The sequence below is a fragment of the Dama dama genome, chromosome 11 (genome assembly GCF_033118175.1).
Source record: "Dama dama isolate Ldn47 chromosome 11, ASM3311817v1, whole genome shotgun sequence".
Lineage (NCBI taxonomy): Eukaryota > Metazoa > Chordata > Mammalia > Artiodactyla > Cervidae > Dama > Dama dama.
The window spans coordinates 30,715,176-30,733,280 of record NC_083691.1 but is presented as its reverse complement, the minus strand read 5'-3'; the positions used below and the strand labels follow the sequence as shown (position 1 = coordinate 30,733,280).

The window sequence follows — 18,105 nt, the reverse complement described above, 5'->3', positions numbered from 1 at the left end:
CTGGGACACCACTGAGCAACTGAACAACAGCTCTGTGTTAAGCTGGGGGTGGGTGGGTGGGGGGTGGGGGAAGCAGTCAACTTGGTCTCACAGGTAGGTGGAGAGGGCCAGCAATTAAACCAACGCTTTAATTAACTGCGTTCACTGCCATAGAGTTCAGAACGTCATGGAAGCACCAAAGTGGTACCTACCCCAGCTAGGCTGTTAGAATCTGTAGGGGCCAGTTGCCAGGGTGGTGGAAGGGGTGGGTGGAAAATAAACCAGTAATTACTGACTCTCCCCCACCCACCTACACCCCTATACTCCATCCTGCATAGGTCTTAGGTAGGCACAGGTGGCCTCCCGCCTTTCAAGGCAGAGAACTGCACGCTGGGGATACCAACTGAATTAAGACAGAATCGTTGTCCTGGAGGAATCCACTCTGTGATGAGGACACGAACAGTTACCGCCTGGAGTAACTTAAGTTGAGGGATGAATGAATGAATGATTTCTACCAGACCCTTCACCTCCTTCCAAAGGAGACCCAGGACTCTAGAAAGGTATTTTTTGGAGGAGGTAAGCATTTGAAAAATGAATGGAACTTTCCATTTTTTCTCTCTCTTCATGCATTGTTGCAAAAATTGATACGAAGGTATGGTTCTGACAAGTGGAGCAGGAAGACAGGCATGGGAAGAAAACCCTGAGCAAAGAAGAGCGAGCCCTAGAGGTGACACTCCTCCACTTCCTCACTCCCCTCTCTACCAGATGGTCAAGGCACGGACTTCAGATTATCAGAAGGAGGGCTGGCTGTGTTTTCAACAAACATGATCAACTATTGTGAGGGTCAGGATCTGAAATTCCCCATCTGAGCTGCCCCAAGGCGTGGCCCAGAATCTGGCAGGGTTATAGCTGGCTTTAAGCCTAGTGAATTGTAGCTATGGGTAGGCACCTTTGGGGTAAGTGTAGAATAGCGGTTTGTAATTAGGGCAGGTCCATGGAGCGAAGTCAGTTACATACACCCTATTTTGTGTATGGAGAACATTTTTCTGAGGAGATTTTGAAGAGGTCTTCAATTCCTTCTCTACCTCCCCCTCCCCGCTGCTTCCCTGAAAAGCTTAAGAAACCGTGTTGACTCTAGGGCTCCCGGACTCCTTCTTAGACTACGAGGACAGAAACGATGCGGGGGAAAGCGCTAAACCTCTCAAGGGAGGAACGATATCAATAGCAGTGTTACCGTCGATGGCGTTTCAGGCGGAATACAACTCCCAGAGGTCTGTGCGGCAAAGCTCGAGCTTATTGGCCAATGAGAAGGGCCGTCCCATAACGGGACACAAGCAATAGCCAATAGGCAGGGGGGGAATTGCCGAGCTTGTACAGCCCGGCTCACCTTCCGGGCTCTGGGAACCGATGCTTCCGGAATCTGCTTGGGACTTCGGATCGGAGGTCTGTGAGCTCCGGAGGCCGCGGGGAAACTGATTTTCCGTGGGCCAGTGAGACCAAAGGTATTTTGTCTCTACTGCTTTCCGGCCTGGCCGATGTAGGGGAGGCCAGGTGGGCGGGGACGGAAGTGGAGAGATGTGCACTTTGGCAGACGCGGATTAGAGGAAGGGTTACAGGTTGCGGAGAAGATGGCTAGAATGGTGGGGGGCCACGTGAGAGGGCTGGTGAATGAGGAAGAGCAGGGGGTGGGTTTAAACCAGAGATTATATTACTTGTGACTCACGAGTGACGCTTCTGGGAATATATCCTAAGGAAGCCATTCAAAATGAACATGCTTTATTCATAAACACCTTTATCCCAGCGGTATTTGTAAAAAGATAAAGTTGGCTATAACAGGTATCTCACTAGTGAGGAAAAATTATGGCACTTTCTCAACAGTGAGGAAAAGTGGTAATGAAGTGGCTTCTAAAAGTAATTTATAAAACTTTTAAATAAGATGGGTAGATCTTAATATAATGTGAAGCGAAAAAATCGTGATATGAAATGGTGCAGTATGAGTGAAAAAGTTTAACATCAACTGCATAGAAAAATGTCTGGAGGGTTGCAGTCATAATTTTCTTTTGTTGAATTTGAGTGTGTGTGTGTGTGTGTGTGTGAATTTACCTTTTGACCTTTAAAAAAATTTATCGGAGTATAGTCGATTTAAAATGTGTTAGTTTCTGCTGTGCAGCAAGTGCATCAGTTATACATACACATATATCCACCCTTTTTAAGGTTCTTTTCTCAATAAAGTGATTACAGAGTGTTGAGAATACTTCCCTGTGCTAGACAGTTGTTTAGTTTCGACATATTGAGGACTCTTTTGCGGCCCCATGGACTGTAGCCTCCCAGGCAAGAATAATGGAATGGGTTGACATTTCCTTCTCCAGGAAATCTTCCCCATCCAGGGATTGAACTCGAGTCTTCTGCATGGCAGGCAGATTCTTTACCATCAGCCACCAGGGAAGGCTCACACTATACAGTAGGTCCTTATTAGTTATCTATTTTATATATAGTAGTGTGTATGTCAATCCCAGTCTCCCCATTTACCCCCTCTTTCCTCCCTGGTAACCACAAATTTGTTTTCTACATCTGTGACTCTATTTCTGTTTTGTAAATAAGTTCATTCGTACCATTTTTAAAGATTTTACATGTAAGCAATGTCATATGGGAATTTATCTTTCTCTGACTTATTTCACTCAATATGACAATTTCTAGGTCCTTTTGACCTTTATTATCTATTAATTTAAAACAATAAGTGTAAAGAACTTGGAATTATTTTAAAATGAAAACACAGTAAATTTGGAAAAACAAGTTGGGGAGTAGGTAACTTTAAACTTACTGGAAGTGCTCCAATTCACCTGAGCCCCTTGACTGTCACTATGAGTTGTCTTAGTTTTTTGGGGTTTTTTGGCTGTGCTGCATCTTAGTTGCAGCTCGTGGGATCTAGCTCCTTGACCAGGGACTAAACTTGAGTCCCCTGCATTGGGAGTGCAAAATCTTAGCCCCTGGACTACCAAGGAAGTTCCATGAGTTGTCTTTAAAGAAGAATAGAAACAGAAGAATTAAATGTCTATAGACTGGACACCAGATCCTGGTTCTGGCCATCTCTCTCCTAAATGAATACATTCAGCTTTTTGCTTCGTAGAGCAACCAGGATTCCTGATTTGGGAAACATCATCATCTGAGGGTGGAGAAATTAACAGGTGTACATACCGTTAGCTTCAGGCAAATATTTTAAAAGATACAGAATAATTGAGGTACACCTGAAGGTCTTTCGCCTTTGTCCTCTTGGTTCTCTGATCTTTTTACTACTAGCTCTGTAACAGTGACCCCCACATCCCTACTTCTGACTGCCTAATGTGCAATGCTACCCTATAAACATCTTAAATAAAGCATGTGTGTGTGTGCTCAGTTGCTTTAGTTGTGTCCGACTCTTTGCGACCCCATGGACTGTATCCTGCCAGGTTCCTCTGTCCATGGGATTTTCCCAGCAAGAATACTGGGTAGGTTGCCATTTCCTCCTCCAGGGGATTCCCCCCAGCCCACGGATTGAACCCGCAACTCCTGTGTCTCTGGCATTACAGGCAGATTCTTTACTGCTAAGCCACCGGGGAAGCCCACATTAAACTTGTTGCACACTACATTGTTCTTACCTCTGAAGCATGTTCTGCCTTCTGTAGCTCTGATTAATGGTTCATCAGTTTCCCAAGCTGAAAATTTGTATGTTGTCCTTAATTCTCCTTTCTTCCTTAGCACTCATTCCACTTGATAATCTATTTCAGTTGCCTTAAAAGTATCTCGTAGCTATAAGCTTGGCTCACTTTCTCATCCTGACATTCAAATTATCTATGTCCCCCGTTTTTAAAATTAATTAATTGATTAATTTTTAATTGGAGGTGAAGTGCTTTGCAGTGTTGCAATCGTTTCTGCCCATGGACCCTTATTAAACTTGTCAACTTCTTAGTTTCTCAGGTCCGTTCTGCACAATGTTGCATGAATGTGTACTGGTTTCTCTAAATTCCAAATTCTTCAGCAGGCCGTTTATGATCAGAGAGATAAGGTTAGAAAGGTGTAGCAGTATCAGAAAATATAAGGCCTTTGATGCTTTGCTAAAACATTTTGGAAGAACCTTTATATGTATAGACTGTGGAGACTCATCAAAGATATTTGAGCAAAAAGGCAGAATTACCAGATGCTGTGACTTTTCTCAGGTTTCCTTGGTGGCTCAGAGGTAAAGAATCCACTTGCAATGCAGGAGACTCAGGAGATATGGGTTTGGTCCTTGGGTTGGGAAGATCCCCTAGAGGAGGAAATGGCAACCCACACCAGTACTCTTGCCTGGAAAATCCCATGGACAGAGGATCCTGGTGGGCTACAGTCCGTAGGACATCTATAGTCCAAGCCGGACATCTCAAGATAATTCTGCCCAACACTCAAAGAGTCCAGGCTCTGTGGAAAAGAAGAGACTGGGGTGAAGAGAATTTCTCCTTATCCTCCTCTATTGAAAAGCAGGAGGTGGTCAGAACCTGGACTAATTATTATTAGGTGTTTGAGGAATATAGGCCAAATTTCCTTCATTTTTATTTTTTACTTTAATTTTATTGAAGTGTGATTTATTTACAATATCATGTTAGTTTCAGGTATGCAGCACAGTGACTCAGTTTTATATATATGTATGTATATATAATTAGTGCTGCAGTGAACATTGTATTGCTTGTATCTTTTTGAATTATAGCTTTCTCTGGCTGTATGCCCAGGTGTGGGGTGGGGGGGGATTGCAGGATCATATGGTAACTTTAAATTTTTTACCAAATTTCTTCTTGTTACTAAAGATAAAAATATTAAAATTAATTCTTCTAAAAAATTTCAGTGACTTTATTATCAAGTTTGTTTTTCCCTTAACCACAAACTCTTACCCTGGGCTAACCCTGGCCATACACGCCCTCAATGACATTAGACTAACTTGAGTGGCCTAAAACATACCATATAAATTGCTTTTGATATATAATTGGCCTATTAGGAATTTTCTCTGCCCAGGAAAATGTATCATGCATTATTTATCAATAAAAGTCTTTTAAAAGTGCATAAGTAGATATTAGGGAAGTATATATATTATCTTACACAAGACCAATGGGTTTGAGATGGCAGCCTTCTTCATTAGTAATGACAGAGGATATATTTCTCCATTTAGCAAGCTACTGCAGAACCGCTTAATCTGACATCATGTGTAGAAGTAAAACAGACCTTCCTGTCTTGGTAAAAGATTCTAAGAGTAGGGACAAAGCTAGCAAAAAGGTATGAGAAAAAAATGCAGACAAATGAAAATCATATCTACTAGTTTGGTGGAGAATATATTTCTTTGGATTTAGAGTCTGAAGAGAGCTTTTCAAAGTTCTGTCTTTGATAGTAAGTAAACCAGGCAGGGTTGAAAAATACCCGATTCAGTGATGTGAGTAGCACTGGTGGGAGGGTGGGAGTTGTTTCAGAAGAGGTGAGAATGGAATCAGTTTGGAGTGGGTTAAGAAGAGAATGAGTGGTGAAGAAATGGACACTGCATGTTTAGACAATTCTTTGATTAAACATTCTAAGGATTAAACATCACTTAGAATGTGTTTATTCATCATCATAATTATTTTATAATGTCAAATTGCCTGTTGATATTCTTCAGCCACTTAAAATTTTGTCTTTTTAACTGGCTTACAAGAACTTTTCATAAATTATTTTTTTGCATTTGAATGTTTAGTTTCATTTTTCAATTAGAAAAGGACTATTTGTATGCTTATTAAAAAACAATGTTTCAAAAAATACAGAAATAAAGAGGGTTCCACCTTCTCTCTTTTCCCATCTCACTCCTTCTCAGTATGTACTGTGAACAGTTTGGTATGTGTTATTTCTGATCTTTTTCTGCATCTTTATGTAGATATATACAAATACATGTATATAGACATAGAGAGGTGGATTTCTTTTCATAAATAGGAGCTTACTAGATGTGTTATATTGTGAATTACACTGCTTTTGGGGAGGATTTTTCTGTATCATTATTCATGGAGCTTCCTTATTTTTTAATGTATTTCCATATCGCTGTACATTTAGATTTTTCTTTTATAAAAGATGCTATAGTAAATCCTTATACATATACCTGCTGGAGTATTTTTATGGTACTGTGAAAAGTCTTTTCTTTTAAATCTCTTATGTTTTTTACATTTTTTTTTGTATTTGGGTCTTTAATTTGTCTGGAAGGTGTTTTGTTATCAGATATGAAAGGCAAGTTTCGTAACCTTTTAGAGCTTCAGCTCTGTTGTGTCTCACACAAGAATAATAGTGCTGCCTTCACTGGACTATTACGTGGATTGTATTGAATTCCAGGTGACTTAGCACCACATATGGCACATTCTGGACATGTTTATTCTCTTCCTTTCCTTCTAATTTGGCCAGCAAATTCCTATAGTAGCTGGGTGTGTTTATAGGATATTGTCTTTTTGCATATTCAGTAAGAGTCGAGTCATCCTGATATCCTCTGTTTTGACGTGTCTCACATTTCACAGAAAGGCTAAACCAGTTGTCTGGATTTGTCAGGTTATATTTTCATGGTGTAACTTTCCTTCTTAATTATTTCAGAGAAACTTTATCAGGAAGGATGGAGTTGGGACAAGGAAAACTTCTCAGGACTGGACTGAATGCATTATATCAAGCAGTACACCCAATTCACGGCCTTGCTTGGACTGATGGGACTCAGGTAGTCCTGACCAATTTACAGCTTCACGGTGGAGAGGCCAAATTGGGGGACTCAACAGTCCTTGGACAGTTTGAACACGTGTATGGGGTGTCCTGGGCCCCGCCTGGTGCCACTGACATACCCACTCTGCTCGCTGTCCAGCACAGGAAGTATGTCATCGTGTGGCAGCTGTGTCCTGGCCCTGCAGAGACAAGCAAGTGGCTGATATCTCAGCCCTGTGAGACCAGACAGTCATACCCTGTCCTTCCCCAGGGCTGTGTGTGGCACCCAGAAAGTGCCATCCTGGCTGTGTTGACTGCTTGGGATGTCTCCGTGTTCTACAACATCCACCGTGACAGTTCCCAAGTCAAAGTGGACGTCAGCACCCAAGGCCTCATTCACTGTGCATGTTGGACCCAGGATGGCCAGAGGCTGGTGGTGGCAGCAGGCAACAGCCTGCATTCTTACATTTGGGACAATGCTCAGAAGACCCTTCATAGGTGCTCCCTCTGTCCCATGTTTGATGTGGACAGCTACGTGCGCTCAATTGGAGCCACTGTGGACTCACAGGTCGTTATAGCCACTGAGCTTCCGCTGGATAAGATTTGTGGGTTAAATGCTTGTGGAACTTTTGACATTCCCCCTAGTGGTGAAGACACTTGTCTGCATGCTTTACCAGTTACTGATCCAGTTTCCTCTGAAACAAATTCTGAAACACCAGTGTCGTCATCCTTTTCTGAGCCTCTGGATCTAACTCATATCCACTTCAACAGATCTAAATCTGAGGGTAGTTCTCTTACTTGTCTAAGGAAAAAAGACTACTTGACAGGAAGTGGCCTGGATTCTTCACATTTGGTCCTCTTGACCTTTGAGAAGGAGGTTACCTGCAACAGAAAAGTCATCATTCCAGGCATTCTGGTTCCTGACCTAATAGCATTTAATCTTAAAGCACAAGCAGTCGCAGTGGCTTCCAATACATCTAATGTAATTTTTATCTATTCTGTCATTCCGTTATTAATGCCAAACATCCAGCAGATTCAGTTAGAGAGTAATGAAAGACCAAAAGGCATATGTTTCTTGACAGATAAATTACTATTAATTTTGGTGGGAAGACAAAAGTCCACTGACTCGGCATTTCTTCCTTCTTCAAAATCTGATCAGTATATGATTCGTTTGATTGTGAGAGAGGTAATGCTGAAAGAAGACTTTGCAGTGACACTGAGTGAAAACCAGAATGATAACTCTTCTTTCAGTACTCTGTTAAATAAAACAAATATAAAAAAGCTAATTGAAGATCTTTCACCAGATTTTTTTCACCAAAGCGGAGGGCTCTTGTTCACAGCTAATAGCAGCAGTCAAAGTGGAAGGCCTGGAAGAACCCTTATTAAAGAAATGGAAAGTCCTGCATCCAGCATCTGTGATGGCTCCACAGTCCTAGAAACTCTAGATGCCAGGCCTGTTAACTCGTCAGTAACTCTTCCCAGACCCAGCGGTATACCAGCCCACACCAGTACCACAGAACCTCCTAACTTAGAACGGGAAGAGGAAATGTACCAGCTATCTAAGGAACTGGAAATTGTATCTAGGAACCTGAGTGAAGTGCAGCGATGTCTTTCTGAACTCAGTGACTTTCTGCACAATGGAAAGAAATCCTCTCCAGTGTACCCACTCTCTCAGGATCTGCCTTATGTTCACATCACTTGCCAGGTAACTTCTCTGGGGGAGCTACCACTGGCTCCTATAGCCCTATATGCTGCAAGAGAAATTTATTGTTGAGGCAGTGGGATTCTAATTGAACTTCACTGAGCTGGGCATGTTATGTTCAGGCACGTTGTTATACCTTTTCAGGTTGGTTGGATAGGCCCACATAGCAATATACACCATGACTTTATCATGCGCATGGTATGAAAACATGAATTCTTACACTCATTCTGGCAATCTGTTTAGAAAACAAATTCTTAAATCATGCTGTTTCATTGAGAAGGCCTTTTCTTATATGCAGTTACAAGCTCTCTTCCATTTATAAGAAAGGTTATAGTCATTAAAATGTTTTAATATATCTATGTATACCTGTATATGCAAACATAAAGTATTATTTAAACGGGCTCACATAATATCCATTTTATCATGAATACTTTCCCATTGAACTTGGCCCTGCTTCTCCTCCCTGTAATCCACTTTTAGCTAGCAGCTTAATGTGGATCCTTGCATATTTTTCCTTCGTACTCATATAATCTTACACAGATCTTTGCTTAATTCATAGGTATGTAGATGTTGGGGTGGTGATTTTCTCATTGTTTTACAAACATGGGGTCATATGGTGTGTTCTTTACTTCATGCTGAGAGTGTTCTGTTTATTCAGTTCTTCCCTTGTTGATGGACATTCACTTTGTTTTCAGTTCTTAGCCACTCCAAATAGTGCTGCAATAGTATTCTCATACATATCTATTTATATTCATACTTTTATTTCTGTTGGCTTGGTTCCCAGAAGTGGAAGTGCAGATTTGAAGAGTGTGTGTGTGTGTGTGTGTGTGTGTGTGTGTGTGTGTGTATATATATAATATGTATATGCTTCTACTTTTAATAGAGTTGCCAGATTGCCTTTCAATGAATCATCACATGCCCATCAGCAACATATGGGACTATCCTTTTCCTTACATCCTCACCAATCTGATTAATGTGAAGTAGTATTTCACTTTTATTAATTGTTTTTCCCTTACTGTTGGCTATGATGAACGCTTAATCGTGGATGACTCTTTGTGGCCCCATGGACTATAGCCTGCCAGGTTCCTCTGTCCATGGGATTCTGCAGGTGAGAATACTGGAGTGGGTTCCCATTTCCTACTCTAGAGGATCTTCCCAACCCAGGGATCAAACCCTGTCTCTTGCATCCCCTGTATTGGCAGGCAGGTTCTTTACCACTGCACCACCTGGGAAGCCCCTGGTAGTTCGTTACTGTTAATGAATTTGAGTATATCTTCATGTTTTTTGGTCAATTGCATTACCAGTTTACAAGAGGTTTTTCTAAAGAAATTTATGGTTATGTAGTAATCTAGGTTTTCTTGCATTATTTTATGTACATTAGTTTTTACATTTATGTTTTTAATCATTGATTAAAATTTTCTGAAAGATAAGTAGTTGTGCTGCCAACATTACTAAAAATCCATCTTTATTCCACTGAACTTATCTACCAAATTTTTCATATATAAACTTACATATCCTGAGATCTAATTCTGGTTACTTCTTACTGCAGCTACTGTAATACTGGTCTTTGTCTAAAACTTTAACAATACCACACTGATTTGATTACTGTGGACTTATATATCTTTGTTTAAAGATGTATAGATATATCTGTTGTCAGTTGATAGTTAGCATTTTGTAAGCAATAAAGCATTTTAAAATTAAGGTATGAACATCCGATGGATCATCGAAAAAGCAAGCGTTCCAGAAAAACATCTATTTCTGCTTTATTGACTATGCCAAAGCCTTTGACTGTGTGGATCACAACAAACTGTGGAAAATTCTGAAAGAGATGGGCATACCAGACCACCTGACCTGCCTCTTGAGAAACCTGTATGCAGGTCAGGAAGCAACAGTTAGAACTGGACATGGAACAACAGACTGGTTCCAAATAGGAAAAGGAGTACATCAAGGCTGTATGTTGTCACCCTGCTTATTTAACTTATATGCAGAGTACATCATGAGAAACGCTGGGCTGGAAGAAGCACAAGCTGGAATCAAGATTGCCGGGAGAAATATCAATAATCTCAGATATGCAGATGACACCCCCTTATGGTAGAAAGTGAAGAACTAAAGGGCCTCTTGGTGAAAGTGAAAGAGGAGAGTGAAGAAGTTGGCTTAAAGCTCCACATTCAGAAAACTAAGATCATGGCATCTGGTCCCATCACTTCATGGGAAATAGATGGGGAAACAGTGGCTGACTTTATTTTTCTGTGCTCCAAAATCACTGCAGATGGTGATTGCAGCCATGAAATTAAAAGACGCTTACTCCTTGGAAGGAAAGTTATTACCAACCTAGGCAGCATATTAAAAAGCAGAGACATTACTTTGCCAGCAAAGTTTCGTCTAGTCAGGGCTATGATTTTTCCAGTGGTCATGCATGGATGTGAGAGTTGGACTATAAAGAAAGCTGAGCACCAAAGAATTGATGCTTTTGAACTGTGGTATTGGAGAAGACTCTTGAGAGTCCCTTGGACTGCAAGGAGATACAACCAGTCCATCCTAAAGGAGATCAGTCCTGGGTGTTCATTGGAAGGACTGATGTTGAAGCTGAAACTCCAATACTTAGGCCACTGATGCGAAGAGCTGACTCATTGGAAAAGACTCTGATGTTGGGAAAGATTGAGGGCAGGAGGAGAAGGGGATGATTGAGGATGAGATGGTTGGATAGTATCATCGACTCGATGGACATGGGTTTGGGTAAACTCTGAGAGTTGGGATTGGACAGGGAGGCCTGGTGTGCTGCAGTTCATGGGTTCACAAAAAGTCAGACGTGACTGAGCGCCTGAACTGAACTGATGTACATTATTAGACATATGCAGTTGCACACTTGACTACAGAATATGTACTCTGCATCCTACATGGCTAAGTTGTGTGTGACTCTTTGTGACTCCATGGACTGTAGCACCCTAGGCTCCCCTGTTCATTGGATTCTCCAGGCAAGAATACTGGAGTGGGTTGCCATTTCTTCCTCCAGAGGATCTTCCCAAGCCAGGGATCGAACCCATGTGTCCTCCATTGGCAGGAAGATTCTTCACCACTGTACCAGCTGAGAAGCCCAGAATCTGCACTAGGAAACCAAAACATTTCATGTAGCTCACTTTACTGTGACACTCACTTTTTTCCAGTGGCCTGGAACCAAAACCTGAAACATCTCTGAGGTATGCCTGTTTCTAAACAGCCGAGCAGTTTTTCCTCACCATCTGATTGTATCTTTCTCAGGCTGCCATCCATCATCCTATGCTGCTATTAGTCTCATCCTAGAAAAACCAATTCCTAAAGATAAAGACATAACCTTGGGGATGAACAGAGCAAAAGGAAATTTGGGATTGTGTCTATCTGATTCTTTAGTTGTGCAAAATAATGCAGCAAAAAGCTCCTTATTTAACACTGAAGTTGATAGTGGTAATAGATAAGACTTTTTTAAACTGTACATTCTGTTCTTAGGAAATATTAACCCCATTGCTTCTGCAATCAGTTTAACAATTTTTATCTTTATTTTTGAAGAAATCTCATTTTTTAGGTCCTGTTGTTGAAAAAAGAATGATGCTTCTCTGCAATGGCAAGCTAAGACTCAGCACAGTCCAGCAGACTTTCGGCCTCTCTCTTGTTGAAATGCTGCATGGTAGGTAAAATTCAGAAGGCAACTCTACCCGACATCTCCTCCCTCGATTTTGTGACTGTCAGTGGTGATGAAAATGAAGTGTACCAACCACTCAGTGATTCAGTAGACAGTCAAAAAGTATTATTAATTGTTATTGTATACCTAGGCCTGTTATAGGTGCCGAAACACACAGAAAATATGGGTTGTGTCCTTAAGGAACTTACAACCTAGTTGAAAAACCCTGAGTGCACACATGAAAAAACTAAATAGAGTTACAAAGCAATATGTAACAACTGCAAGGAAATGACAGAAAACCTCATATGTACCAGTTGCATTAAAACATAAATAGCATTGCAGAATATTTCTTTCATGTGTGTGTGGCGGGGGGAGGGGGCTCTGTGCGCACACAAACATTCTTTCATTTGTTTGTTTTATTAATTTTGGGGCCACACCACATGGCATATGAGATCTTAGTTCCCCCACTAGGGATTGAACCCTTGCCTTCTGCAGTGGAGGTCTTAGCCACTGGATGGCTAGGGAAGTTCCTACATTCTTTTTTTCAAAATATTCTTTCCCATTGTGGTTTATCACAGAACATTGAATATAGTTCTCTGTGCTATACAGTAGGACCTTATTGTTTTCTTTCTTTTTTGGGCCATGCCTTGCAGCTTGTGTGGTTTCAGTTCCCCAACCAGGGATTGAACCTAGGCCACAGCAGCGACAGCCTGGAATCCTAACCACTGGGCCACCAGGGAACTCCCATAGAATATTACTTAAAGGCATTGTCTTTTTTTTTTTTTAAATTTATTTTTTTATTGAAGGATAATTGCTTTACAGAACTTTGTTGTTTTCTGTCAAACCTCAACATGAATCAGCCATAGATATCCATATGTCCCCTCCCTTTTGAACCTCCCCCCCATCTCTCTCCCCATCCCACCCCTCTAGATTGATACAAAGCCCCTGTTTGAGTTTCCTGAGCCATAATGCAAATTCCTGTTGGCTATCTATTTTACGTATGGTAATGTAAAGTTTCCATGTTACTCTTTCCATACATTTCACCCTCTCCTCCCCTCTCGCCTTGTCCATAAGTCTATTCTCTGTGTCTGTTTAGGAGCTGTCATTTTAACATGCAGCAAACGTGTGCACATGAAGGATGCTCCTAGATGGCTCAGGACTGGCTCATGCCTGTGTTCCATCCGATGGGGAACATGGTGGTTTTCTTATGCCTAAGGCTTCAGGACAGCCACACACTGAACATAAATTTTTTTTTAAAATTTCATTTCATTTTTTTTTCCCTATTAAACATTGTAGCATCAGCATTTTTCTATTTTGACACATGCATTTATGATACAACTTCATAACTGTAATTTTTATTGGGTTAATATTCTATCTTGGATGTACCATATTTTTTTTTACTTTCAGTTTTATTGAGATACAGTTGACATGCAGCACTATAAAGTGTACAACATAACAATTTGACTTAAATGCATCATGAAATGATTATCATAGTAAGTTAGTGAACAACCATCGTCTCATATAGATAGAAAAAATTTTTCCTTCTGATGAGCAGTATTTACTCTCTTAATACCATATTTTAGTTTGCCTTGTTTTCTTTGACATTTAAGTGGTTTCCAATTTTTCATTATCACCAATAACACTAATAAAAACCTTTCTGTATTTTATACATTTTTGGAAAGTATAGATTTTCAGAAGTGAAATTACAGGGTCACAGTGGACTCAAAAGAACCAGAGAAAGTCCAGGTATGTGTTACATCATTGGTCCTAGGTTACCCCAGAACAAACTATTTAGGATTATCTGGGCACTTCGAGCCTGGCGCTAGTCAGCTCAACCTCCTTGGGTGTCTAGAGGCTGGTATGGATCTCAAAAATATAGAAGTTTCCTCCATAGAGTTGCTGTTGCCAGCTTCGCATGGTTTTTGGAGAAACTACTAGATGGCATTACAAAAGGTAGGAACAGCATACACAACCCCTAACACCAGCATGCACACATGCACACACAAGCTCAAATGCATGACACTGACCCTTTAATGCCTAGCCCGGGCATTAATACATGTCCCTTAGCTATACCTGTCTGGAGAAGGCAATGGCAACCCACTCCAGTACTCTTGCCTTGAAACTCCCGTGGACGGAGGAGCCTGGTAGGCTGCAGTCCATGGGGTCGCTAAGAGTCAGACATGACTGAGCGACCTCACTCTTCACTTTCATGCATTGGAGAAGGAAATGGCAACCCACTCCCGTGTTCCTGCCTGGAGAATCCCAGGGACAGGGGAGCCTGGTGGGCTGCCATCCATGGGGTTGCACAGAGTTGGGCATGACTGGAGCAACTTAGCAGCAGCAGCAGCAGCTATACCTGTCACCTGTCATCAATATCCCATTCCTGCCATGTAACCTGACCCTAAGTTTCACCCGGCCCCTCCATCTCTGTAAAGTCTTGTGATGGTCAGGTTCAGGATTATCAACTACTACATTCTTTCCCTCAAAAAAGTTGTATTTGTGATATTTTTCTTTATTGAGTAAGACAGGATATCCTAAATTGCCTGTGTGTTTATTTTAGAATTGCCTGTGTGTTTATTTTACTTTGCAGACTTCCACTGGATCCTTCTCTGTGCGGACAGTGAAGGCTTCGTCCCCTTAACTTTCACAGCCACACAGGAAATAATCATAAGAGATGGCAGGTCAGATGACTTCCGAAACTCTGTCTCAGAGCGTTGATAGCAGTCCTTCTCTTGGAGTCTTCAGTGATGGATTCCCCAAAGCGGAGATACCACCGGCTCTTCTGACCATACTGGCAGTGTAGTCCGATACTTATCAGCAGAGTATTTGCTGCACAGCCTTGCAGATGAGGCCATTACTAACAAGAGCTGTTTTCCAAGGTGGACACTCCCCAGCTGGGATCTGCAGGGCCGCTGGGAGGTGAAGCGCTTGCCATGGCTGGCTCCTGCCACTCCTCCCCCCAGGTTGCTGTTCCCTGCTCTGCAGCAGAGCCCAGTCTTTGTTAGATGGCTCAGAAAGCAGTTATTTATGTATTCATGACTGTGTGGTTTTGTCTAAGGGCAGAATTCCCGGCACAAAACAATATTATGGTGCCATATGGATTGTGTTTTATGGTTTCTCTGAGGCTTTCTGTCCCTTGCCCAAAACGGCATTAAAGCTCTTAGAAGCACTTAAACGGTACCTCAGGATTGTAATAGATCTTGGCTTCAAGTTGAGTGTGAGGAGTGCTGGAGAACATCTGCTCCAGCGTCTCTTTTTACCCTAAACAAGCAGGAATGCACAGAGCTCAAAGGAAAACAAAAAATCGATTCATTTCTGGTCCCAGGACTACCTCGAACAGGAAGTAGCTCTGATGTTGGATTTAAAAACTGAACCCTCTCACTTCCCTAGAAAATTCTGGCTGACAAAAATGTCCAGGAACTCCTGAAATCTGGCCCTGGGCAAATTTCAAATGATACTTAAAGTGCTTTGACTTCCTTTGGGCCCCGCTGAAGCGTGTCCTGATGTTACTAGCACAGCGCCAAGCACAGGTGAGGCCTGCGGCAGGATTTTGTGCTGTTGTCACTCAGGGTTTTCTCCCTGAGAGGTTACTCATCTCCTATTTTGGGGGTCATAAAAATGCCCTATTTTTCTCCGAGTAATCAACTCCCTTAGTTTAAATTGCCACCTTAATTTGTCTATTTTTCTCTTCTCCCTGTTCAAGTCTTATAGGCCAGCATAGAATCTATGAGAGAAAGTATTTCAGAAAGTTGAAGGTTACACAGAATCTGAGATAGTTTCTTATAATTATGGATTAAAGCACTAGCTTAGCCTAGTGGAAAGAGCCCTGATCCCAGCTTCAGATAGGCTCGCCACTTTTCACAGAGTCATAAACTTCTGACACTGCAGTGTAATGAACGGATTGATAAGTGACTAGTCAGAACACATTTGCAGGTACGTTGTTTCAGCTGTAGGAGCTCAGATGCATAGGAGCACAAATGCTTCTTCCTCTTTTCTTTTAAAGTCATCTGGAAAGATCTTGTACCCTTGAGGACTCCTGTCTGCTAGTTTATGAAGATGGAGCAGGGATAGGGAAGAGACGAGAGCCACTTTGCGGTTGAAATGCATTAGAGGAGCTGCTGGGGTAATGGGAATGGAGGCCAGCTGTCTGGAATCAGTTGCTGGAGTGCAGTGGCTGAGGTTAGCCTGAGGCCTGGCTCCATTTTCGAAGGAAGTGTCTGGTGGGGTGAAACCACTCAACTGTGAAGCCTCAAGATGGGGTCTGGGGGACCTGATAGCAAAATCTGTGTAGGTGCCCCAGATTGTATGTTACAATCATTTTGCTAGTCAGAATCCTGTGAATGAGTCTTCAATAAAATCACTAATGGTTGTTGTAGCTTTTGTGAATGTTTTTGTTTTTTAAGTTTATTTATATCTGTGTGCATCGGGTGGCATGCAGAATTTCCCAGACCAAGGATTGAACTTAGGCCCTCTGCATTGGAAGGAAAGAGTGCCAACCACTGGACCACCAGGAGAATCCTTTTGTAAATGGTTTTTTCTGTGGTGTATGTGTGTGAATATTTTAATATTTACTTTGTGATTGTTTCTGGTATAGAGGAATGTTCTTGATTTTTACATGTGTTGTCTTCGTATTTCTTCTGGTGGACAGTCCAGGATATAAATTATTTCTTTCCAACAAATCTGATCCCATGACAGCTCTCAAACGAAACATATTTCCTTGGTCTCTACTGTATATAATCATTGGAATAAATAAAAGCTAATTCAGTATTTGTTGGTTTGGGGAGAGAAGGAAACAGAGAAGAGCTAAATAAATTATTGTTCATGTTATATTGAGAATATTTTACATAGAAACTTACAAATCTCACTTTGTGCCCAAATTTAAAAAATTTTATATGGTATTAGTTAATAGGTGCAATAGATGTGAAGTATAGGAAGGCATAATAATAAAGTGAACCACCTGTCCCTAATTTAAGAACCAGAACATTACTAGGAACCTTTCAAGCTCCCAATGTATCCCTCCTGGATCCTTCTCCATAGAAGTAACTCCACCCCAGGTGCTCATCTCTTGATTCTTGTAAATTATCATTTCTTCTTTTCTATATTTTATGTTTTTGGCTGCACCATGTGGCTTGGGGGATCTTAATTCCCAGACCAGGGATTAAACCCAGGCCACTGTAATGAAAGCACCAAGTCCTAACCACTGGACCACCAGGAACTTCCCTCTTTTTATTTATTTATTTTTGGTTGCACTGGGTCTTCACTGCTATGTGCAGGGGTTTTCTATTTGTGCTGAGCGGGGGCTACTCTAGTTCTCGGGTGAAAGCTTCACATTGCAGTGGCTTCTCCTGTTGTGGGGCAGAAGTTCTAGGCACACAGGCTCAGTAGTTGCAGGGCACAGGCTTAATTGCCTCGGGGCATGTGGGATCCTCCTGGATCAGGGATCGAACCCATGTCCCTGCATTGGCAGGCAGACTCCCAGCCACTGGACAACCAAGGAAGTCCCAACTTCTACCATTTGATAATGGTAGAGCTCACATGTTGCAACACTTTTCCCTCACTTAATACATACTTGGTATATATGGGGAATGGGTTGGTGGAGTAAATGGGAGAGAAAAGAGACTAAGGAAAGACCAAGTTAGGGGTTTTGGTGACTGGATAGATGCTGACATAAATTTACCTAAAATGCAGGAGGCAGAACAAGTGTGGGGAGAAGGACATGTGATGTTTTAACTGCCTGGAGGACACTGAGGTGGGCATTTGACCTCCAATTCTGGGTACAAAATCATTTCTTCCATTTCTAACCGCTCTTAGGCTAGTTGCTTAATTCACTAGTCTATTTTCTCACCTGAAAGTGAGATAATACCTGCTTCATAGGGCTGTCATGAAGAAGAAATGGAATTCTACCCGTTGGTCAGCCCATGATCGCCTCCCATCTCCGAGATCCAACCCTTGGCCCCCAGCGGTGGCCGCTGCTGCCGTTCTTATACTGTGCAGCTCTCCTACTCGGTTTCCTGGGAGACCGCACTCCCGGGAAATAGAGGTAACATCAAATGTGGCACAAGCTTCTGAT

General features: G+C 41.8%; 1 protein-coding gene across 2 annotated transcripts; it reads left to right on the top strand.

The window, feature by feature from the left end:
• The first annotated feature begins 1,378 nt into the window (after positions 1 to 1,378).
• On the top strand, positions 1,379 to 16,410 carry WDCP (WD repeat and coiled coil containing). 2 transcript variants are annotated; one of them, XM_061154903.1, is made up of 5 exons: positions 1,379 to 1,481; positions 6,580 to 8,383; positions 11,924 to 12,041; positions 13,723 to 13,781; positions 14,626 to 14,759. In XM_061154903.1, exons 2-4 carry the CDS (start codon positions 6,599 to 6,601, stop codon positions 13,734 to 13,736), a joined length of 1,917 nt encoding a protein of 638 aa, XP_061010886.1. In that variant the 5' UTR covers positions 1,379 to 1,481; positions 6,580 to 6,598; the 3' UTR covers positions 13,737 to 13,781; positions 14,626 to 14,759. The 2 variants fall into 2 exon arrangements, with proteins under 2 accessions (XP_061010886.1, XP_061010885.1); XM_061154902.1 differs by lacking the exon at positions 13,723 to 13,781 and having other exon boundaries at positions 14,626 to 16,410.
• Positions 16,411 to 18,105: the final 1,695 nt, after the last annotated feature.

Bases quoted from the DNA above. Each gene is read 5' to 3' on its own strand.
- WDCP (XM_061154902.1), top strand. From the start codon at position 6,599: ATGGAGTTGGGACAAGGAAAACTTCTCAGGACTGGACTGAATGCATTA. The intron at 8,384-11,923 runs GTAACTTCTCTG...TTATTTTTGAAG, and splicing joins ATGTTCACATCACTTGCCAG to AAATCTCATTTTTTAGGTCC. The intron at 12,042-14,625 runs GTAGGTAAAATT...TTTACTTTGCAG, and splicing joins TCTTGTTGAAATGCTGCATG to ACTTCCACTGGATCCTTCTC.